General features: G+C 36.5%; 2 protein-coding genes and 1 long non-coding RNA gene across 6 annotated transcripts; all 3 read left to right on the top strand.

Moving 5' to 3' along the window:
- Positions 1–2,871: 2,871 nt before the first annotated feature.
- LOC106941915 (von Willebrand factor A domain-containing protein 5A-like) lies at positions 2,872–8,819 on the top strand. Its single transcript, XM_015025065.1, is given in 15 exon segments — positions 2,872–2,980; positions 4,596–4,658; positions 4,785–4,987; positions 5,074–5,296; positions 5,386–5,552; positions 5,643–5,757; positions 5,859–6,034; positions 6,453–6,541; positions 6,737–6,789; positions 6,792–6,880; positions 7,142–7,221; positions 7,305–7,419; positions 7,516–7,674; positions 7,775–7,878; positions 8,711–8,819. Coding segments are annotated over 14 exon segments (1,725 nt in total). The 5' UTR covers positions 2,872–2,980; positions 4,596–4,615.
- Positions 8,820–10,549: 1,730 nt separating this feature from the next.
- Positions 10,550–20,437, top strand: LOC106941916 (von Willebrand factor A domain-containing protein 5A-like). 3 transcript variants are annotated; one of them, XM_015025067.1, is made up of 22 exons: positions 10,550–10,711; positions 10,987–11,034; positions 11,227–11,429; positions 11,516–11,738; positions 11,828–11,994; positions 12,085–12,199; positions 12,308–12,483; positions 13,084–13,172; positions 13,375–13,519; positions 13,792–13,871; positions 13,955–14,069; positions 14,170–14,328; positions 14,429–14,532; positions 15,315–15,532; positions 15,696–15,710; positions 16,175–16,207; positions 16,728–16,760; positions 17,017–17,022; positions 18,029–18,061; positions 18,252–18,281; positions 20,077–20,130; positions 20,225–20,437. In XM_015025067.1, the coding sequence occupies exons 2-22, from the start codon at positions 10,992–10,994 to the stop codon at positions 20,404–20,406; spliced, it is 2,223 nt and encodes a 740-aa protein (XP_014880553.1). In that variant the 5' UTR covers positions 10,550–10,711; positions 10,987–10,991; the 3' UTR covers positions 20,407–20,437. The 3 variants fall into 3 exon arrangements, with proteins under 3 accessions (XP_014880553.1, XP_014880554.1, XP_014880555.1); XM_015025068.1 differs by lacking the exon at positions 16,175–16,207 and having other exon boundaries at positions 10,551–10,711; XM_015025069.1 differs by lacking the exon at positions 18,029–18,061 and having other exon boundaries at positions 10,551–10,711.
- An 884-nt stretch (positions 20,438–21,321) lies between these two features.
- LOC106941918 (uncharacterized) lies at positions 21,322–23,854 on the top strand. 2 transcript variants are annotated; one of them, XR_001423485.1, is made up of 4 exons: positions 21,322–21,656; positions 21,847–21,876; positions 23,676–23,729; positions 23,824–23,854. It is a non-coding gene; the product is annotated as an uncharacterized LOC106941918 (long non-coding RNA). The 2 variants fall into 2 exon arrangements; XR_001423486.1 differs by having other exon boundaries at positions 23,809–23,839.
- The last annotated feature ends 76 nt before the right edge of the window (positions 23,855–23,930 follow it).

The following is a 23,930-nucleotide window of genomic DNA, read 5'->3' as shown; positions in this document are numbered from 1 at the left end:
TTAATTTTGGTAAACTGTAAAGATTTCATGGACCTGACGAGCTACAGTATGGCCTCCTTCAGAATAACATCATATAAATTGAGGTAGTTTGGCATTTCGTCAACTCCTTATGTCAACTCCATCAGAGTTTTTGTGACTCTTTCAGTGAAATTGTTGTCAAATCTCACTTAAATGTGCAAATAATTCATTTGAATGTATTTTACATGAATTGCATTACTTCACATGTACCAAGTTTTTCATTTTACTCACTAGTTTGTCACCACCTTCAGTTCTGTGTCAACTCCATCATGCACTGTCAACTCCGTCAGATGGACTTTTTGTTGTTTTTTGTTTTAAATATTTCTTTTGCTTCTTGAGAAGCATTTGTCTGTAAAATCGAGTAAAAATATCACTAATAGGGTAATTAAATAATTATTTTATATTTATTTCTGTCAGATGGTGATGACAAAGTTCTGGGTCAAGTCCAATAAAAATGTAATTTTCAAAAAAATGTTGCAACTCGGAGCCTGCACCTTTGCATCTTTTCATTTCCAAAACATTATTTGTCATATTTGTATGGATACGCTTGAGGAATAATAAAAAAAAAAAAATGGGGTAAATTTAAACCCATTTTGTCCCTATTCTCAAGAATCACTGGAATAACCGTAATTTCCCAGAAACATCCTCCTACTGTTCCCAGCATTACACGCCTCTTCGTTTATTTCCCACAGGCACGATGGTGAACTGCTGTGGTCTGGTCACTGACAGGAAGGAACCACTTATCTGTTAGAAAACAAACTGAAATAACAAATTTTATGTTTGTTCCTCAGTCATGTTCTCTTTTTAATCTAATTGATTCACTTGTTTCTTCTCAGAACTTGTCTTAAACAAAATGCAGAACCATAGGAAGTTTAAACAGTTTAATTAGACACTTCAAAACAGTTTCTATGGTTTAATCATGTCCTTGTTTTGCTGCTTTAGTTCCTCTGAAGAGCATTGATGCTCAGCTGGAGGTGAAGGACCATGTAGCTACTCTGGTCTCCACTCTGAACTATGAGAACAAGGAGGACAAACCTCTAGAGGCTGTGTTTGTCTTCCCTCTGCCTGGAGATGCTGCTGTGTGTCATTTCAGTGCTCAGATAACCTGCTACCTGGTAAGTTTCGTCATAGTAACCAGCTTTGTCACAGCATAAGGTTATATAGTACAGAGAATTTTTATAATAAAAGCATTGAATTATGTAGTCAAGACAAATACATGGTGCTCATCGGGTAAAAAGAAATAAAATAAAGGTAATGTAAGTTTCAAATTCACTTTAGAAAGTTACAGGTTGCTGTTGTGAATTAGAATCCACCAGTAAAAAGCCTATCCCCAAAGTCTTATTGTTGGGGGGAAAAAACGGAACAACAAGTTACAAACTGCCAAAGAACAGACTGGCTGGATTACAGAGAAAAATGGTGCAATGCTTTACAGGCTGACAAAAGCAAAATTCTTTATTTTTCTGATTTAGAATATTTCCCTTATGACTGACAAACACCGAATACAAGTCACAGCAAAGTCTGAGGACACTAAAGCAGGTCGTTAGTGTCTTTCATACTATGGCATAAGATCTATTGATCGCTCCCAAAGTGTCATGGATTGGTTTGAATACATCCAAATAATTGCAGATGTCATGCTACTTCATGATGCAATTCTGTTGAAATTAGTGTTTCAACAAAACAACAGCCCCCAAATACACCAATAAGTAAAAGTGGAAAATTAAGAATGTGGCCTGGACATCCATATCCCTGGACCTTAATCTAAAAAAAAAAAACACATGCAAAAAAGTGTAGAGGAACTATTGAATATGTTCCAATCACTCTGGGCTGGTATTTGGTTGCAACACATATAAGAACTTCTCAGAAACAGTGGTTAAGCAATAAAACTTTGTGTAGTGATTCACACAAAAGCTTGACTCAAGTTTTTGTCAGATTATAGAGTCTGAACAAAGGAACAGAAACTAACTTTTGAACACCTAAAATAGCAATAATTTGTCTTTTCAACTTAAACTTCAGCATTGTGATTACTAAAACTATACATTGAAGAAAACTCCTTAATTTTGACTAAAAATGTCTAAACAACATAGAAAGTGTTAAAATAAAAAAGCAATGTAACTTAATACATTTATATGTTGTTTTGCAGCCAGCTTATACAGTACCAATCATGATGTAGATCAGCAGTAATTTACTTTTATTATGAAGAGGAAAATAAATGATCTTTTCTCACATGGACATGCTGCTTTGAAATACAACTTTGTACTTATCAAATATATAAATAACTATAGTAATTACAAAAAATACCATTGCCATTTTTAAGGATATGCTAAATAAATAAATAAAAAGTACAGTCAGTCATATATGTCAAAATATTTCTGCCTCTAGACACAAGTGATTGAAGAAGATTTTATTAAACCTGATGGAGAGAATATAATTTATTGCCATTTGCACAGATAAGCAATAAAAGCACATTAAAAACTCAAGGAAGGTTTTTAAAAAGATAGAAAGGTTTTCCATTCAAAAACAAAACCTGAAGAACTTTAGAAGTACAGTCTTTAAAACTAAAACATGAGCTCAATTCCAATGCTTTACTTTAACTTATAATAGTTATCAGATAATTTAGAATGCTTTGTCATTTCATGTGAATCGGTTGTTGCTGTCCATGATACACTAAAAGGGAAAGAGGTGCGGTTTGATGAAGAGTAAGGAAATAAAAACGTTACAGCTAAAAATAAATTTGCTCAAAATGTAAACATATTCATTTTAAAATGGACCAGCAGAGACTGTAAGCAAATAGGCTACGTACGCAAGGAGCTGGGCTTCACCGTCAATGCTCCACCCACCCGGTGCGTTCCCAGAAAAACGAGCGTTCCAGATAGAGGAACAGCTGCTTTGGTTTTGTTTGAGCAGAAGCTCTTAACGCGCAGTAAATTCTGCATTTCTCCGTGAGAAGGGTCTGTCCTCACTGGTAAGCTTTCTTCTCTTCTTTTCTGAGTTTATTTGAGCTGACGCACTTGCTAGAACTTAGACCAACACAAACAAAAACAGCTATGGTTTGGCGTAAAAGCAAATCCAATGGAGTCATCGCATTTCTAAGAAAGTCTTCCACGTTACTTGGTTTGCATGCAGTCAAGCCCACCTTTTGACACACCCGGTTGAACTTTGTACGTTTTCTTGAGAAGATTTTTAACTGACTATTTTAAAATAAAAATATTTATTTTGGTAAATACTATCAAGCTATATCTTGATAGTGTCAAAGAAATTAAGAAAACTTTACTATAAATTTTTTGCTCACTTAAAATCTTTCTGTTGTTCAGTGGCGCAAAAGGTGGGTATGCAGCGCATGCAACGCATAGGGGCGCTGCACCAGAGGGGGCGTCAAAAACCCCGTCTGGAGGGGGCGGCGCGCCGATGATGCCCTCGCATACGCTTCACCGCGCCCTTACGCTCCTTCACCCTTATGTTCCTTCCTTTTGGAGGGGGGTGGGGGGGGCGCCGATTTATGTTTTCGCATCCACCTGAATAATATGTAGCTGCGCCCCTGCTGTTGTTTAACTTAACAAAATTCATCTAAAGCCTGAGATTTTTGAGATGCTTGTGGTGTGACACACCCTAAAGTAAAAATGCCGCAGTTCCATGCAGGTGCGGAGCTATGGGTGGGGTGGGGGGCGGCGGCCCCCCCGGCCCGGGCCTAGGGGGACCGCATGAGAGGCAGAATATGAATTCAGAGATCCAAGTCTGTATCACATCTGATGAGAGCTGGAGAAGGTGGGCCCTTTCCTGTTGAGTATGGTGTATGTAGATTATAAAAAAACAGAATGGTCCCCCAGTAGATTATATAGTAGGCTGCCCCAGTCATTGTTTACTCATGGTTGCTAATAACTTTACAAGACCGAATGATTTTAGTGACATGGTGGTTGTAAAATATTGAATAAAATGTTGTGCTACATGACTGGCTTAATTTTCATTCTTACATTTAACTTTATGACATACAGATTTACAAGTTGATTGCTGATATTGTCTCCAAGTGTATTCTGGGTAAAACACGTCGCCAACCATCCACAACGTCATCATCAGTCAGATACTTAGAAACGGATTGTAAACTAGGTAGATTGGAGCATTTGTACGTCAAATATGAGTGACTTTTTTTGGTATTTTATAAAATTATGTTTTCAGGAGCTTTGTTATTTTGGGTATAAAAGGCCCGGTTATTAGCCACGACACCGACTTGTTCCGCCACTGGTTCCACAATCTTTACTGTGAAGTTAGCAATGAAATTGCTTGTCAATCCTACTATGTGGCGCTTTTTGATGTTCCCATGCCATAATGTGGTATATAAGTGTAAAGATGATAATATATATCTATCTCAACATATACTTCCATGTACCACAAAACACAACCATTTAAAAGATTAATTTATTTAAAGTAATTCAATCTGATTTTTAAGCGCAATACTTCACTGTCATGCCCCCTTTATAAGTTTAAGTTTTTCCTGATTAATTGTAAATGTTTTCTTTGTTAGCTTGTGATATCAAAAAAGTAGCTGCCTACTTTAAAGCTTTTTAACCCATTTCCCCCCAAAGTTGTCTGCCTCACAGGAACAATGACAAACTGCTGTGGTCTGCTCACTGAAAAGAAGGAACCAGGTACTCAGCTGTTTGAAAGCAAACTACACTTGGTTTCTTCTCAGAAAGTCTTTTAAGCACAGAAACTGTGAAGTGCAATAAGATATATTTCTATGGTTCAATCATGTCCTTGTTTTGCTGCTTTAGTTCCTCTGAAGAGCATTGATGCTCAGCTGGAGGTGAAGGACCATGTAGCTACTCTGGTCTCCACTCTTAACTTCGAGAACAAGGAGGACAAACCTCTGGAGACCGTTTTTGTCTTCCCTCTGCCTGGAGATGCTGCTGTGTGTCATTTCAGTGCTCAGATTGGAGAAACACACATTGTAGCTGAGGTGAAGGAGAAACAGCAGGTGAGCTGGAACAAAGATGTCTTCTCTATAAAGAAGCTAAAACACAGTAAAGTGAACATTGCTGACATGCTTCATGTGGACTGCAGGCTCAGGAGGAGTATGATGATGCTCTGAGCTCCGGTCAGCAAGCCTTCCTGTTGGAGGAGAGTGATGAGAGTCCAGATATCTTCTCTCTGAAAGTGGGCAGTCTGCCTCCAGGAGAGAGCGCCACCATCAGGCTGGAGTACGTCACTGAGCTGGCTGTGCAGGCTGATGATGGGCTGAGGTTCTGTCTGCCTGCTGTGCTCAACCCTCGATACCAACCTCAGGGTAGGAAAACCAGCCGATAGATGGATGCACTCATATACATTTTAATTACAAACTAAGTGACTCCCATTTTTCTCTCATGTTGTTTCCAGGTAGTGAAGGTCCCAGTGTCCAGGTGACCTCAGTTCCAGCCTCTCTGGTGCCCTACAGTCTGTCCTTTTCTGCCCAGGTCTCCTCTCCTCGTCCAATCTCTAAAATAGAGTCCAGTTGTTCTCTGGAGCCTCTTCAGTACCTCAACGCTGATCAAACTCAGGCCACGGTGGGTAGAGAGCTGATGTTACTGCTGGATGTAGTTATTACATACCAGATAAATCACTTCAGTTTTCTTGTTTCTGTTTTTCAACTGTAGGTTAAATTGGGTGCAGGACACAAGTTTGACAGAGACGTTGAGCTACTGATTTATTACAAAGACGCCCACCAGCCCTCTGCTGTGGTGGAGGCAGGACAGGCCTCTGCCAAACCTGGTGAGAACAGATTAGTTTAGGTATTACTGATTGTTAAATGTTAAAAAACCAGAAAGTTTATTTATTTTTTTTTTTTTTTTTCCATCTCCAACATGTTCCAGGCTCTCTGATGGGTGATCCAGTGGTGATGGTCAGCCTTTACCCTGAGTTCCCCCAATCAGTGATGTCCTCACTTGCTGCCTGTGGAGAGTTTGTGTTCTTGGTGGATCGATCAGGAAGTATGAGCTGCCCCATGAATAACAGCACACCACAAGAAACTCGTATTAGCAGTGCAAAGGTATTTATCCATGTTTTACTGGGATAGTTCAAATTACTTTAGAAGGGTTTTTGTTGAGAGTTGATGACTGACAATATCTTACGTCATGTAAGATATTACCAAATGTAATATCTTACAAAATCTAGTGTCTTACCTCTTGTAAGATATTACGTTTAGTAATATCTCACAATAGATAAGATATTAGTCATCACTTCTTAAGAGACACCTGGTTGTCGAACAAATATGTCTTTTTGGACTTTACGAGCCATCGTTGCTGAGGGATCATGGTTAAAATTAGCACGTATGTTTTGTGCTACTTCATGGGGTAATTGCAGTGAAATCATACCCGATTTAGCCATTGCAGTTTTTTCCACAGTTGTTTTCAAAGCATGTTTTCTTCTCTCTCTAAGTGTGTTCTTTACTTCCTGTCTTTCTTTAGGACACTCTGCTGCTCCTGTTGAAGAGTTTACCAATGGGCTGCTACTTCAACATCTACAGTTTTGGATCCTCCTTTGAACACATCTTTCCGTGAGTGACATCTAACTCCCAATCCTCAACACCCTTTAATAAGTTTCTTTTTTTATTTCATTTTTCTTTTACTAAAGATTTCACAGATTTCATGTAAAGCTGTAACTTGGTGATAATTTTAAGAGATTATAGCCGTTTTGTGGCTTTTGATATTTATCATGATTTTATTTGACATATCTCCTACTTTTCTGGCAGTACGAGTGTGGAGTACAGTGAGAAGACCATGAAGGAGGCTCTGGAAAAGGTTAAAAAATGGGGGCTAATCTTGGAGGAACAGAAATTCTTCAGCCTCTCAAACACATTTACAGCCAAGCCTGCATTCCCAAACATCCTCGGCAGGTCAGCTGATATTGCACCAAACCTGTTTTATCATTTTAGTCTTGCATAAACAATGTGGTTGTTCGGAACAACTCCTTGTGCTCCACAACTTGTGAAATGTTCAACAAACTGTTTGTCATCTTTTGGTGCTCTTCATCCATGTTAACACCACTTGTGTTGTGTTACTAAAACATCAGAGATAGACTCCTCTCAGACAGATTCTACACAGGACTTTCAGCTCCTGTTTGGTTCTGACACGTTTGGTGTTTTCTCCTCCCTCAGGTGTTTGTCTTCACTGACGGAGAGGTGGGAAACACCAAAGAAGTTACTGATCTTGTTAAGAAGAATGCAGGCTCCCACAGGTGAAACCATAAACACACAGATTCCCAGTCTGGTTCATGTTCTGATGCTATTGTGAATTTGAAATCAAACTCTTGTATCGTAGGTGTTTCTCTTTTGGGATTGGAGAAGGAGCCAGCTCTGCTCTCATCAACGGGATGGCCAAAGAGGGCGGAGGTCACGCTCAGTTCATCACAGGGGCTGACAGGATGCAACCAAAGGTAAAAAAAAAAAAAAAAACTGTAAAAATGCACCAACACATGAAAATGTGATTATAGTAAAAGTAAATAATTTTACAACTATTGTTTAAATCACAGGTGATGCAGTCACTCAGGTTTGCACTGCAGCCAGCTGTGGAGGACATTTCTGTCTCCTGGGGTTTACCAAAGGGAGTGTCTGCCACCGTTCTGTCTCCACCAATTAAAGCAATATTTCAGGGTCAGAGGTCACTGATTTATGCTCAGCTTACAGGACAGGTAGGGTCACCAGCATCTCACTTTGTGTTTTCTGTATCAAAGCATTTAGCATGACATATTGCTATATTTTTATCTATTTTTGTATTTTTTTATGTCTCAGAGTTCAGAGGAAGCAGTTTGCAGTGTGACAGTGAAGTACAGCCTGGCAGGTCATCCCTCTCAGAACCAGCTGCACTTCAAACTAAAACCTGCAGAGGACTCTGGGTAAACGCCTTATATCCTGGTTTGACAGTATTGGCAAGACATATCACAGTGTTGTTGAAATGAGGTAGTATTTTGAAAATGTCAAGGATCTCTGACACTGAAATATAAAATAATCATCCAGTCATAGTTGTTATATAACTTTTTTTAAGAGGCAGAGTACAATATGGACAAGTTGGTAGGACATCATGCAGCAACACAGAGACGCTCATAGCCAAGGGTAATTTAAAGACACCAGTCAACCTAAATGTAAACTTTTTTACTGTGGAAGGAAGAAGAAATACCAGGAAAAAACTCACCTTGTTGCTGCAAGGTGAAATTACAAACAACTGTGCTGCTATTTTTGTAGCTCCTAATTTGACGTAATAAACATGTTATTTCTATTTTCCCTTTCTATAAAACTGTATATTTTTTTAGATTTAAGGTAAGATGTGGACATTTTATTTTATCTTGGAATCAAAAGCAAAGCAAGAGGACATATTGAGAGGTCACCTCGGTACTCAAGTTTAAAATACACAAAGGATCAGATTAGTGATATTAACAGAAACTGAATTTGATTTAATTTTAAGAAATGTGGAAACATTATCTTCCTTCACCTGCTACCATAAATGTTGCTGACTGAATTATCGATGAATAGTAAACAAAGGTAAAAAAGATTGACATTCCTCCTCAATGAATGAAAAAGTAGTTTATTTTACCTTTGGGACATAAGAAAAGTAAAGGAGCATGATGAGAGGAAAAGGTTGAAACTGAGAAAGGAGGCAGTTTGTGTTCATAGAAAACATTTGATCTCCTTCAAATGTTAGATGTTGCATGTTTCTCCTTCCTGTCTCAGATTAACAGTCCACAGGCTGGCTGCTCGCACTGTGATTCGCTCACTGGAGTCAGAGGAGAGGACACGAAGAGGACAGCAGGATGAAGAAGNTTCAAAACTCTCAAAATGAGTATCGCAACCCCCCCCCCCCACAAACAAAAAAATATTCAAATCATACTTTTAGCTGGGAAACTAAACTTTGGGATACATTTACTGTTTAACTTCGATTGCTTTTGTTTAGGTAGGAAAAAACAGAAAGACGGAATCCTGTAAATACATTTTAGTAGCGCCACCTAGTGGTAAGTTTCTTTACCCATCAAGTTGCATCCCACTCGTCTTTCAGTGATGAAAGAGAATTCTGCTGAAACCAAAAAGTCCAAGACTTGTTTTTAATTACTAACTATACATAGTTAGTGTCTACAGACTTTATGCACATTAAAGGCATAGGTACACTTTTTAAATCTAATGTAAATCTGACCTCAGTGTGCTACTGTCCATGGTGCTGAAAAGTCAATTTTACATTGTTCTTGGCTGACAGAATTACTGAAAAAATAAATGTTTTTAGTATTGTATATAAACTGGAGAAAACACTTTGAATTGTATTGATTGTATTTTAGTGACTGGTGACATTTGTCAATGTTCAAAATTGGTTTAACCTCCTCTGTGATGCATGCATAAATTCAAACATAGAGGTTTAAGAACTATAACAAATAAAGCAAAGCAACACATGAGAAAAACAAAAATTTGAATTAACAAAAACCAAAAGAAAAAAACATGCCTGAGATGGAGCGACAGAGACTGCAAGAGGTAGAAAGCAAGAAGAAAAAGGAACAAGCAGTCACAGGAAGTGATGGATCTTTTCTTACCCTCTTCGGTGGAGACAAGAGCCACTCAATCTCTGAAACGCAAACACGTGAGCACAAAGGCCCAGAGGAAAGGCTTTGGGTCTTGATGCCTAGCAAAGGCATTTTTAGTATTAAGGAAATAAATAAATCTTACCCAAAGTGAAACACTGAGTCAATCAACAATGAATCAAAATGCATATTGATGATTATTTTATTAAGAAATTATGCAAAGAATATGAGCAATGACTCCTCTGACTAGTCCAGGAAAGTGAAAAAAAGAGATGAAAGTATATCGGTTTGAATATCCACCATCTTTCTACAAAGAGGGGAAGAAAGAGAAGTATCCCGTTTCAGTTTAATTCACAACTCTGGTATTTGCACTTGCAGACTGTGACATTAGACGGTTCAAACCAAGTACAGAGAGGAAAACAATTAACTTGTTATCTTCTATCTTCCCAGCAAAGTTGCATTTTCTCGTAAGTAATCAACAATATCATCCAGATGCTTCCGTTTCTCTTGAATTAGTCATGTAAAGGTGTTGTTTTATAAGCTATGTATTAACTACATCAATACGATGTTCAATCAGATGTGTACAGGATAGAACACCTGCAAATTAATTAAGGTGTCCTCTATTTTAGGGTTAAAGGAGAGGGGACTCTATAGTGAGATTTGAATAATGCTATTGAGAGTTTTTGAAGGATTGCATTCATTCAGTGAATCCCACCCTTAATAAATAACCAGAGTGGCATTTTGATCTTTGATAGTTTTTTTAAAGTATTAACATGTGCTTATGATAAAAAGCTTGCAAATATTTTTAAGCGATTTCTTAAATATTTTTTTAAAAAGACGAAAAGAGAAAATAATTTCTTTTCTTCTAGGACACATATTAGATATTCTACATATCGTTTTACGAATGTATTATTGAAGAGTTTGCAGGCCGACAAACAACCAAACTGCAGTTTATCTCCATGTGATTCGCAGCATGACAGACTTTATGCTCAAGCTCCACCCACTCAGTTCATTCCTTGAACGAACCCAAACTCACTCAGCAGGTCCGTGTTCATATTTCCTGCTGCAGCTTGAACGAAAATTCAGAGAGACAGCAGCGGACGAAGCTTCGTTAACAGCGGTCTGTAAACCTAAAACATATCTCTCTTATCAGCAACTGTTCTTACTGGTAAGTTTTCATCTCATCTACTTTTGTTTCTGCTGTTCCGATTCGTTTAACGCTAAAGATTGATCAGAGCTAAAGCAGCTGCAGACAGTCGTGTTTTGAACAATTGTTGGTTTTAGATACTATTATTTTTTATTGACAGCGATGTTTTCCTAAGCATTAGAAGGATAAAATACGCATTTGTTGTATTTGTTTATAATACGACGAAGACCAGACCAGACTGGTCTGTCTGGTCAGCTGTTCCCAGCATTACACGCCTCTTCGTTTATTTCCCACAGGCACGATGGTGAACTGCTGTGGTCTGGTCACTGACAGGAAGGAACCAGGTACCTGTTAGAAAACGAACTAAAATAACAGATTTTATGTTTGTTCCTCAGTCATGTTCTCTTTTTAATCTAATTGATTTACTGACTCTTCACAGAACTTGTTTTAAACATAATGCAGAACCATAGGAAGTTTAATCAGACACTTTTAAACAATTTCTATGGTTTATTCATGTCCTTGTTTTGCTGCTTTAGTTCCTCTGAAGAGCATTGATGCTCAGCTGGAGGTGAAGGACCATGTAGCTACTCTGGTCTCCACTCTGAACTATGAGAACAAGGAGGACAAACCTCTAGAGGCTGTGTTTGTCTTCCCTCTGCCTGGAGATGCTGCTGTGTGTCATTTCAGTGCTCAGATTGGAGAAACACACATTGTAGCTGAGGTGAAGGAGAAACAGCAGGTGAGCTGGAACAAAGATGTCTTCTCTATAAAGAAGCTGAAACACAGTAAAGTGAACATTGCTGACATGCTTCATGTGGACTGCAGGCTCAGGAGGAGTATGATGATGCTCTGAGCTCCGGTCAGCAGGCCTTCCTGTTGGAGGAGAGTGACGAGAGTCCAGATATTTTCTCTCTGAAAGTGGGCAGTCTGCCTCCAGGAGAGAGCGCCTCCATCAGGCTGGAGTACGTCACTGAGCTGGCTGTGCAGGCTGATGATGGGCTGAGGTTCTGTCTGCCTGCTGTGCTCAACCATCGATACCACCCACAGGGTAGGAAAACCAGCCGATAGATGGATGCACTCATATACATTTTAACTAAAAACTAAGTGACTCCCATTTTTCTCTCATGTTGTTTCCAGGTAGTGAAGGTCCCAGTGTCCAGGTGACCTCAGTTCCAGCCTCTCTGGTGCCCTACAGTCTGTCCTTTTCTGCCCAGGTCTCCTCTCCTCGTCCAATCTCTAAAATAGAGTCCAGTTGTTCTCTGGAACCTCTTCAGTACCTCAACGCTGATCAAACTCAGGCCACGGTGGGTAGAGAGCTGATGTTACTGCTGGATGTAGTTATAACATACAAGATAAATCACTTCAGTTTTCTTGTTTCTTGTTTTCAACTGTAGGTTAAATTGGTTGCAGGACACAAGTTTGACAGAGACGTTGAGCTACTGATTTATTACAAAGACGCCCACCAGCCCTCTGCTGTGGTGGAGGCAGGACAGGCCTCTGCCAAACCTGGTGAGAACAGATTAGTTTAGGTATTACTGATTATTAAATGTTAGAGTATCAGAAGGTTTATGTTTTTTTTGTTTGTTTGTTTTTTTTTCCATCTCCAACATGTCCCAGGCTCTCTGATGGGTGATCCAGTGGTGATGGTCAGCCTTTACCCTGAGTTCCCCCAATCAGTGATGTCCTCACTTGCTGCCTGTGGAGAGTTTGTGTTCTTGGTGGATCGATCAGGAAGTATGAGCTGCCCCATGAATAACAGCACACCACAAGAAACTCGTATCAGCAGTGCAAAGGTGTTTATCCATGTTTTACTGGGATAGTTCAAATTACTTTAGAAGGGTTTTTGTTGAGAGTTGATGACTGACAATATCTTACGTCATGTAAGATATTACCAAATGTAATATCTTACAAAATCTAGTATCTTACCTTTTGTAAGATATTACCTTGTTGTTATTTTACTAAAGGTACTACCTTTAGTAATATCTCACAATAGATATTAGTCATCACTTCTTAAGAGACACCTGCTTGTCGAACAAATACATGTCTCTTTGGGCTTTATGAGCCACCGTAGCTGAGGGATCATGGTTAAAATTAGCACGTATCTTTTGCGCTACTTCATGGGGTCTTTGCAGTGAAATTGTACCCGATTTAGCCATTGCAGTTTTTCCCCCAAGCGATCCAAAACAAATTGTGCAAAACAAATCCTCATACTTGTGTCTGACAAAAATAATGTGTGAATATTTCTTAATCACTCACTGACACAAACTACTGTTGCACCTTCAACGATTCTTAAATACATTAATTAATTAAATTGAACTACACCTGTATGTAATTTGTCAAAGCATGTTTCCTTCTCTCTCTAAGTGTGTTCTTTACTTCCTGTCTTTCTTTAGGACACTCTGCTGCTCCTGTTGAAGAGTTTACCAATGGGCTGCTACTTCAACATTTACAGTTTTGGATCCTCCTTTGAACACATCTTTCCGTGAGTGACATCTAACTCCCAATCCTCAACACCCTTTAATAAGTTTTTTTTTTATATTTCATTTTTTCTTCTTACTAACCCTTCCACAGAAGATTTCATGTAAAACTGTAACTTGGTGATCATTTTAAGAGATTATAGTACGTTTTGTGGCTTTTGATATTTATCATGATTTCATTTGACATATCTCCTACTTTTCTGGCAGTACGAGTGTGGAGTACAGTGAGAAGACCATGAAGGAGGCTCTGGAAAAAGTTGAAAAAATGGGGTCTAATCTCGGAGGAACAGAAATTCTTCGGCCTCTCAAACACATTTACAGCCAAGCCTGCATTCCCAAACATCCTCGGCAGGTCAGCTGATATTGCACCAAACCTGTTTTGTCATTTTAGTCTTGCATAAACACTGTGGTTGTTCGGAACAACTCCTTGCTCTCCACCCCTTTGTGAAATGTTCAACAAACTGGTTGGTCTTATTTGTCACCTTTTGTTGCTCTTCATCCATGTTAACACCACTTGTGTTGTGTTACTAAAACATCAGAGATAGACTCCTCTCAGACAGATTCTCCACAAGACTTTCAGCTCCTGTTTGGTTCTGACACGTTTGGTGTTTTCTCCTCCCTCAGGTGTTTGTCTTCACTGACGGAGAGGTGGGAAACACCAAAGAAGTTACTGATCTTGTTAAGAAGAATGCAGGCTCCCACAGGTGAAACCATAAACACACAGATTCCCAGTCTGGTTCATGTTCTGATGCTATTGTGAGTTTGAAATCAAACTCTTGTATCGTAGGTGTTTCTCTTTTGGGATTGGAGAAGGAGCCAGCTCTGCTCTCATCAACGGGATGGCCAAAGAGGGCGGAGGTCACGCTCAGTTCATCACAGGGGCTGACAGGATGCAACCAAAAGTAAAAACAACAACACAAAAAGCTGTAAAAACTGCACCAACACATGAAAATGTGATTATAGTAAAAGTAAATAATTTTACAACTATTGTTTAAATCACAGGAGATGCAGTCACTCAGGTTTGCACTGCAGCCAGCTGTGGAGGACATTTCTGTCTCCTGGGGTTTACCAAAGGGAGTGTCTGCCACCGTTCTGTCTCCACCAATTAAAGCAATATTTCAGGGTCAGAGGTCACTGATTTATGCTCAGCTTACAGGACAGGTAGGGTCACCAGCATCTCACTTTGTGTTTTCTGTATCAAAGCATTTAGCATGACATATTGTTATATTTGTATCTATTTTTGTAATTTTTTATGTCTCAGAGTTCAGAGGAAGCAGGCGGCAGTGTGACAGTGAAGTACAGCCTGGCAGGTCATCCCTCTCAGAACCAGCTGCACTTCAAACTAAAACCTGCAGAGGACTCTGGGTAAACGCCTTATATCCTGGTTTGACAGTATTGACAAGACATATCATAGTGTTGTTGAAATTAGGTATTCCAACAATTTCAAGGATCTCCGTCACTGAAATACAAAATATTCATCCAGTCATAGTTGTTATATAACTGTTTCTTCAGAGGCAGAGTACAATATGGACAAGTTGGTAGGACATAATGCGGCAACACAGAGACGCTCATAGCCAAGGGTAATTTAAAGACACCAGTCAACCTAAATGTAAACTTTTTTACTGTGGAAGGAAGAAGAAATACCAGGAAAAAACTCACCTTGTTGCTGCAAGGTGAAATGACAAACAACTGTGCTGCTATTTTTGTAGCTCCTAATTTGACGTAATAAACATGTTATTTCTATTTTCCCTTTCTATAAAACTGTATATTTTTTTAGATTTAAGGTAAGATGTGGACATTTTAGGTTATCTTGGAATCAAAAGCAAAGCAAGAGGACATATTGAGAGGTCACCTCGGTACTCAAGTTTAAAATACACAAAGGATCAGATTAGTGATATTAACAGAAACTGAGTTTGATTTAATTTTAAGAAATGTGGAATTATTGATGAATAGTAAAGGTAAAAAAGATTGACATTTCTCCTCAATGAATGAAAAAGTAGTTTATTTTACCTTTGGGACATAAGAAAAGTAAAGGAGCATGATGAGAGGAAAAGGTTGAAACTGAGAAAGAAGGCAGTTTGTGTTCATAGAAAACATTTGATCTCCTTCAAATGTTAGATGTTGCATGTTTCTCCTTCCTGTCTCAGATTAACAGTCCACAGGCTGGCTGCTCGCACTGTGATTCGCTCACTGGAGTCAGAGGAGAGGACACGAAGAGGACAGCAGGATGAAGAAGTGAAGATTAAGGTGGTGGAGCTCAGCATCCAATCAGGAGTAAGCAGCTGTTTCACTGCCTTCATTGCTGTCAACAAAGACAGCGGCAAGGCAGTTCAAGGACCGCTGGTGCGCAGAAATGTCCCGACAGGTGAATGATTTATTTTATTTATTTTTTCAGTCAGTGGATTGAGATTTGTTGATGTTCATATGTAATTTATATGAAGATGTAAGCTATTGATAAAATTAACACCTTTGGTCTTTCTTGAAATGTCTTTGTTTTCTCCGATTTTCTGCTTCTGATGGGCTGGCAGCTTTTCTACCTCAAAGTAAGTAAAGCATCAAAGAAATCAAAAATGCTAAGGAGTTTGTTGAGCACTCTGAGGTATATATATATATATATATATATATATATATATATAGCAAACTTTGAAAACTTTGAGAATCCACAACAAAGTAGATGGTAGCATCTTGTACCAATCACACAGAAACAGGAGAGAGTTTTTGAAAGATTTGTTTCACCGCTACATCTGTTTTGGTTCAATTATTGAGTCTTCGTATCAGACCAGATTGTCTGTCTGTCTGTCTGTCAGGCTGACGGGCGAGAGATTCAAACCTTAACTTTTTAATTTCTATCTTTTTTTATGTTATTTTTATCCTATTTTAATTATTATTTACATGGGCCTGTGACTTTAATAAAGGTGATGATGTTGATGAATATCTTTTTTTTTCCAGATTGGCAACTTTTAATTTAATATCATTTTTTTTTTCTTTTACTCCTTTTCTGTGTTAGTGATGGGTTGTTCACTTCCACAAAGACCAGTTCGTAAGTAAATGCTTCAAAAACGAAATAAAACTACAATAAATAACACAAGATATTTCTGTACTATAACTTATTAATTACATGGATGGTGATGGCTCTTACTTATAAAGGATGAATAGTTTTGTTTTATTGTGGTTTAATTCTTACTTTGAGATATTTTGGAAGAGCTCATTCAATGTAGGTTTTACCCTGTATTTTTTCCCCCTTTTCTGTTTTTGTGATACAGTTTTGAAAGATCTGTTTCACCACTAAATCTGTTTTAGTTAAATTATTCAGTCTCCATATCAGACCAGATTGTTTGTTTGTTTGTTTGCATGCATGCATATATAGATATACATATATATGCATCCTTTTTAATTTCTATCTTTTTTTATGTTATTTTCATCCTAATTTAATTACTTTTTACATGGACCTGTGTCTTTAATTAAGGTGATGATGTTGATGAATATCTTTTTTTTCCAGATTGACAACTTTTGTTAATTTAATATCACCTGATTTTTTTTTTACTCCTTTTCTGTTTTAGTGATGGCTTGTTCAGCTCCACGAAGACTAGCTCGTAAGTAAATGCTTCAAAACAAAGTAAAACTATAATAAATAACACAAGATATTTCTGTCCTATAACTTATTAATTATATGGTTGGTGATGTTGATGGTATGCTCTTACTTATAAAGGATGGATAGTTTTGTTTTGTTGTGGTTTTAATTCTTACTTTGAGATATTTTGGAAGAGCTCATTCAATGTATATTTTACCCTGTATTTTTTTTCTCCTTTTCTGTTTTTGTGATGATTGTTCCTTATCCACGTCCACCAGGCTCTAGTAAGTAAAACTACAAAATTAATTACATTGTACGAAAAACCCTCAATAACAAATCATCATTCTCCTACTGCTTCCTGTTGTCTTCTTTTCTTTTCTGCCAGTAGTAACAGACACCTGTTGATTATGTGACTGGTGTGACGCAAAAAAGTATTTCCATCTATTTCAATGCGACCAAAAAACTCATTGTTGAAAAATGTTTTATTTTCTCCAAATTGATGTTTCCATGAAGTAAATTTATCTCTGTATTTTCAGTTAGTGCAGTTCTGCCACTTTGCTTGTGAGAAGAGATTCGCCAATATGGATTTAGGAAGATTTACATCTTATCTGTTGAAAATAAATCACATTGTCTCTGGACTTAAACCGCAATGTAGAATAATATTTTAAGGATGAAACTATGATGAGATTTTCTCAAACTAGAATTTTCAATTTGTTTGAAATGAAATTTGCTTAATTTTATAAACTTAAACTTTTTAATTTAAGAGAATTTGGGGCCTAACCTAAAAATCTCAGCAACTTTAATTTCCTGATTGATTAAATGTCAGTAAAATCCTCTCTGTCTCTGAAATGGTGGCTTGCAAACATATTTATACTCACATTTTGTCACATTACAACCACAAACAGAAATATTTTTATTGTAATTTAATATGAAAATTGGACACAAAGTAGTATACAATTGTGAAGTGGAATGGGTATGAATACTTTTGCAAACCACTGTATGTAAAACCACAGTTTTACAAAAAATGTGTTTTTGATCAATTAGTTCACTAAAACAAAACAAGGTACATGCAGAGAAGAAGCTCAGTGACAGTTTATCAGCATACAATTATTTGATTTTTTGTCTTGAGACAGGAATGGTCCCAAAATAATTAAATGTAAGGATGGAAATGTAACAAAGAATTAGTCCAGCATTTTAAAGATTAACAAACAACTATTATTTATTTTAATAACACCTCTGGTACTTGTTTTTTTTAAATTTTTTTTTTCTTCCCCTTTTTTCTTTTGTTAGTTGTGTGTGTGGGTTCAGCTCCACCAGTTGATTGTAAGTAAAAGAAAACAAACAAGAAAAAAGTCATTTGATTGCTGCAAAGGAATCTGTTTGGTTAAATACAGACATGTCTGAATATGTCTTGTTTTTTTTAGTTTGTAGATGTACGAGGGCCGTTTACATAATTTTTGTCAGGGTGACATCACATCTATGCTCTCTTTGTTTTTTCTTTTCTCTTTTTTAGTCCAGAGTATGGATTGCTCACCTCCAAGACGTAAGTAAAGCCCAAAACAAATGATCACTGCAATTTCTTGGAGTACTCTGAACCAATATCAGATATTCTAGTTGTACAGCATATTAATTACATGAATGGTGATAGTATGATATTCCCTTTAAAGAAAGAGAATAATTTTACTTTTTAGATATTTTGCTTTTTATTGGGATTTAATTTTCATTGTGAAATCTTTGAAAGAGATCCATCAGTATAGATTTCAGAGTATTTACATTTTATATGTTAAAAATGGTACAATAATTTTTTGTTGGTTTTGCAAAAACCAACAAAGAATTATTGTAATATTTGTCAGTATATATCCGTTCTTTGCTAAATTAATGCTATATTTCCTTTCTGCTCTCTGGTTAGGTTCAGACACGATGTTAGGTATGAAATTGCGTGAAATAGAAAGACAAATCTTTAAGTACTCCATACTTTATGTGTATGAGATACCATTTTTGTGCATAATCTAAATGTGGTCATATGTTTATAGGAACTTTGCATTTTTAAAAGTAAGTAACTGATCTGAAGGTCAAGTGAAATCAGATCTTAGTTTAATGATTCAGATGCAAACACATCCATCATCTACAGAACACATTAACACATAAGCCTTTTCACAGACTGCTCTTGTTTTATTTTAGCTTGTGTCTGAATAATTCTCACTAAATTTACATTTGTTTTGTCTTATGTTTATGAATCATTCACCAAGTATAAGGATTTGTGTATATTGGATTTTTATTCAGCCATTTTGAACACATGGTAGTTCCAGGTCTTACTAGAGCCACAGTTAGATTGTCTGAAGTTGTTGTTGTGATTCTGATGTGTTTTCAATTGTCTGTTTTAGCTCCAAAGAGGAGAAAACGTGGAATATTCTCTAGAAAGTAAAACAATGAATGATTCTCAAGCACATCATTAAACAGTTTTCCATCTATTATTGGTGATGAGAAACTGACAATGACATCATTTGGTCTTATTGTTTATTTAAATGGACTAGCCTTAAAATTAGGAACATGTTAAATATATTGTTGAATGGTTCTGTCATTTAAAATGTTAGTAATCTGCAGCAGAAACTGACCATTAGATGGCGCTGTGTTTTCAAACACTGAGTCAGAAATATCCTCTTAGTCAATATGGGCTCCAGCATCTGACAGGCATTGCTAAGCAAAACAACATCCAAGCCCTGAAACTACTGATGAATAAAACTGCAGCAGTTAAAATTTTAATGAAATAAATAAAAAATGTTGTTAATTAAATGATTTTTTGATTGTTGACTGTCTTAAGTGTTTCTTAATGAATGTCGGTCAAATTTCAAGTTTTATTTTCAGAATTTCAGAAGCAGAGAATCAAGTGAAGATACTACAATTCTTTAATGGATGATAAATTTATGGAGTACATTTATAAATTCACCAGCCTTCAAAGAAAGTGGCAAATATCCTGTGAAAGATTGGCTAATTTCAAGAAAAATTAAAAGCTTCATTAATGACAATCTGTTTGCAGAACCTCTGTATATTGTTGTTGTGAAAGAGTGATACTGCTGTCAGATTGTCATGATTATATGGCTGGCACTAATTTTCAGGAAAGACGCCTCCTGTTAATCCTCCCACAGTAGACAAAGAAAACTTGTAAAACTGTACTAACTTGTAAAAGTGGAGCTTGTAAAAGCTCTGTACTTTTTACCACATTTTAGAACATGGGAGGGTTAAATGATGCATTATTCAATTACACATGCAGAAACATTTACTTGTACCATAATGATGGACGACGTTCCTCAGTAATGCTAAGTTTCTTTTTTTTCTAGGGATCCATAGTAAAGAGATGTCCTGTAGGAGCAACGCTGCAGAAGCCATTGATTGTAAGTAGTATTTATGAATGCAGTGGATTATTGAAACTCACCTCATGTACCCACTTATCAAGCTCTTTTCACTTCACATGTGATGGTGATTTAGATTCAGAAAGGTCATACCCCAAATCTGTGCAGCCCCATAAAGACCCTCTGCTGCAGCTGGTGTCCCTGCAGAAAGCATCTGGCAGCTGGATGCTTGATGAAGATCTGACTGCAGTGCTGGGAAAGACCAAAGAGGAGGTGGAAAAGGCAAAACCAGAATTGGTGGGTTGTAGTCTAAAATAATATTAATAAAAAAAAAATCTTATAATGTAAATATTAAATAGGAGTTTTTGTATAATAATAACAATAATAATAATAATAATAATAATAATTTATAACAAAAATTAACATTGAAGGTTGCAAAGAGGGGAGTTTAACTAGAANTTTTTTTTCTCCTTTTCTGCTTTTGCGATGATTGTTCCTTATCCACGTCCACCAGGCTGTTGTAAGTAAAACTACAAAATTAATTACATTGCCCAAAAAAACCCTCAATAACAAATTATCATTCTCCTACTGCTTCCTGTTGTCTTCTTTTCTTTTCTGCCAGTAGTAACAGACACCTGTTGATTATGTGACTGGTGTGATGCAAAAAAGTATTTCCATCTATTTCAATGCGACCAAAAAACTCATTGTTGAAAAATGTTTTATTTTCTCCAAATTGATGTTTCCATGAAGTAAATTTATCTCTGTATTTTCAGTTAGTGCAGTTCTGTGCTTGTGAGAAGAGATTCGCCAATATAGATTTAGGAAGATTTACATCTTATCTGTTGAAAATAAATCACATTGTCTCTGGACTTAAACCGCAATGTAGAATAATATTTTAAGGATGAAACTATGATGAGATTTTCTCAAACTAGAATTTTCAATTTGTTTGAAATGAAATTTGCTTAATTTTATAAACTTAAACTTTTTAATTTAAGAGAATTTGGGGCCTAACCTAAAAATCTCAGCAACTTTAATTTCCTGATTGATTAAATGTCAGTAAAATCCTCTCTTGTCTTTGAAATGGTGGCTTGCAAACATATTAATACTCCACAAACTTGTCCATATTTTGTCACATTACAACCACAAACATAAATATTTTTGTTGTAATTTAATATGAAAATTGGACACAAAGTAGTATACAATTGTGAAGTGGAAAGGGTATGAATACTTTTGCAAACCACTGTATGTAAAACCACAGTTTTACAAAAAATGTGTTTTTGATCAATTAGTTCACTAAAACAAAACAAGGTACATGCAGAGAAGAAGCTCAGTGACAGTTTATCAGCATACAATTATTTGATTTTTTGTCTTGAGACAGGAATGGTCCCAAAATAATTAAATGTAAGGATGGAAATGTAACAAAGAATTAGTCCAGCATTTTAAAGATTAACAAACAACTATTATTTATTTTAATAACACCTCTGGTACTTGTTTTTTTTAAATTTTTTTTTTCTTCCCCTTTTTTCTTTTGTTAGTTGTGTGTGTGGGTTCAGCTCCACCAGTTGATTGTAAGTAAAAGAAAACAAACAAGAAAAAAGTCATTTGATTGCTGCAAAGGAATCTGTTTGGTTAAATACAGACATGTCTGAATATGTCTTGTTTTTTTTAGTTTGTAGATGTACGAGGGCCGTTTACATAATTTTTGTCAGGGTGACATCACATCTATGCTCTCTTTGTTTTTTCTTTTCTCTTTTTTAGTCCAGAGTATGGATTGCTCACCTCCAAGACGTAAGTAAAGCCCAAAACAAATGATCACTGCAATTTCTTGGAGTACTCTGAACCAATATCAGATATTCTAGTTGTACAGCATATTAATTACATGAATGGTGATAGTATGATATTCCCTTTAAAGAAAGAGAATAATTTTACTTTTTAGATATTTTGCTTTTTATTGGGATTTAATTTTCATTGTGAAATCTTTGAAAGAGATCCATCAGTATAGATTTCAGAGTATTTACATTTTATATGTTAAAAATGGTACAATAATTTTTTGTTGGTTTTGCAAAAACCAACAAAGAATTATTGTAATATTTGTCAGTATATATCCGTTCTTTGCTAAATTAATGCTATATTTCCTTTCTGCTCTCTGGTTAGGTTCAGACACGATGTTAGGTATGAAATTGCGTGAAATAGAAAGACAAATCTTTAAGTACTCCATACTTTATGTGTATGAGATACCATTTTTGTGCATAATCTAAATGTGGTCATATGTTTATAGGAACTTTGCATTTTTAAAAGTAAGTAACTGATCTGAAGGTCAAGTGAAATCAGATCTTAGTTTAATGATTCAGATGCAAACACATCCATCATCTACAGAACACATTAACACATAAGCCTTTTCACAGACTGCTCTTGTTTTATTTTAGCTTGTGTCTGAATAATTATCACTAAATTTACATTTGTTTTGTCTTATGTTTCTGAAATCATTCACCAAGTATAAGGATTTGTGTATATTGGATTTTTGTTCAGCCATTTTGGACACATGGTAGTTCCAGGTCTTACTAAAGCCACAGTTAGATTGTCTGAAGTTGTTGTTGTGATTCTGATGTGTTTTCAATTGTCTGTTTTAGCTCCAAAGAAGAAAAAAGGTGGAATATTCTCTAGTAAGTAAAACAATGAATGATTTACAAGCACAACATCATTAAACAGTTCTCCATCTATTATGGGTTATTAGAAACTGACAATGACATCATTTGGTCTTACTGTTTATTTAAATGGACTAACCTTAAAATTAGGAACATGTTAAATATATTGTTGAATGGTTTTGTCATTTAAAATGTTAGTAATCTGCAGCAGAAACTGACCATTAGATGGCGCTGTGTTTTCAAACACTGAGTCAGAAATATCCTCTTAGTCAATATGGGCTCCAGCATCTGACAGGCATTGCTAAGCAAAACAACATCCAAGCCCTGAAACTACTGATGAATAAAACTGCAGCAGTTAAAATTTTAATGAAATAAATAAAAAATGTTGTTAATTAAATGATTTTTTGATTGTTGACTGTCTTAAGTGTTTCTTAATGAATGTCAGTCAAATTTCAAGTTTTATTTTCAGAATTTCAGAAACAGAGAATCGAGTGAAAATACTACAATTCCTTAATGGATGATACATTTATGGAGTACATTTATAAATTCACCAGCCTTCAAAGAAAGTGGCAAATATCCTGTGAAAGATTGGCTAATTTCAAGAAAAATTAAAAGCTTCATTAATGATAATCTGTTTGCAGAACCTCTGTATATTGTTGTTGTGAAAGAGTGATACTGCTGTCAGATTGTCATGATTATATGGCTGGCACTAATTTTCAGGAAAGACGCCTCCTGTTAATCCTCCCACAGTAGACAAAGAAAACTTGTAAAACTGTACTAACTTGTAAAAGTGGAGCTTGTAAAAGCTCTGTACTTTTTACCACATTTTAGAACATGGGAGGGTTAAATGATGCATTATTCAATTACACATGCAGAAACATTTACTTGTACCATAATGATGGACGACGTTCCTCAGTAATGCTAAGTTTCTTTTTTTTCTAGGGATCCATAGTAAAGAGATGTCCTGTAGGAGCAACGCTGCAGAAGCCATTGATTGTAAGTAGTATTTATGAATGCAGTGGATTATTGAAACTCACCTCATGTACCCACTTATCAAGCTCTTTTCACTTCACAGCTGATGATGATTTAGATTCAGAAAGGTCAGCCCCCAAACCTGTGCAGCCCCATAAAGACCCTCTGCTGCAGCTGGTGTCCCTGCAGAAAGCGTCTGGCAGCTGGATGCTTGATGAAGATCTG

The sequence above is a fragment of the Poecilia latipinna genome, unplaced genomic scaffold (genome assembly GCF_001443285.1).
Source record: "Poecilia latipinna isolate Pla-1442-1.1 unplaced genomic scaffold, P_latipinna-1.0 Scaffold3934, whole genome shotgun sequence".
NCBI lineage: Eukaryota > Metazoa > Chordata > Actinopteri > Cyprinodontiformes > Poeciliidae > Poecilia > Poecilia latipinna.
This window is presented reverse-complemented; position numbering and strand designations above follow the sequence as displayed.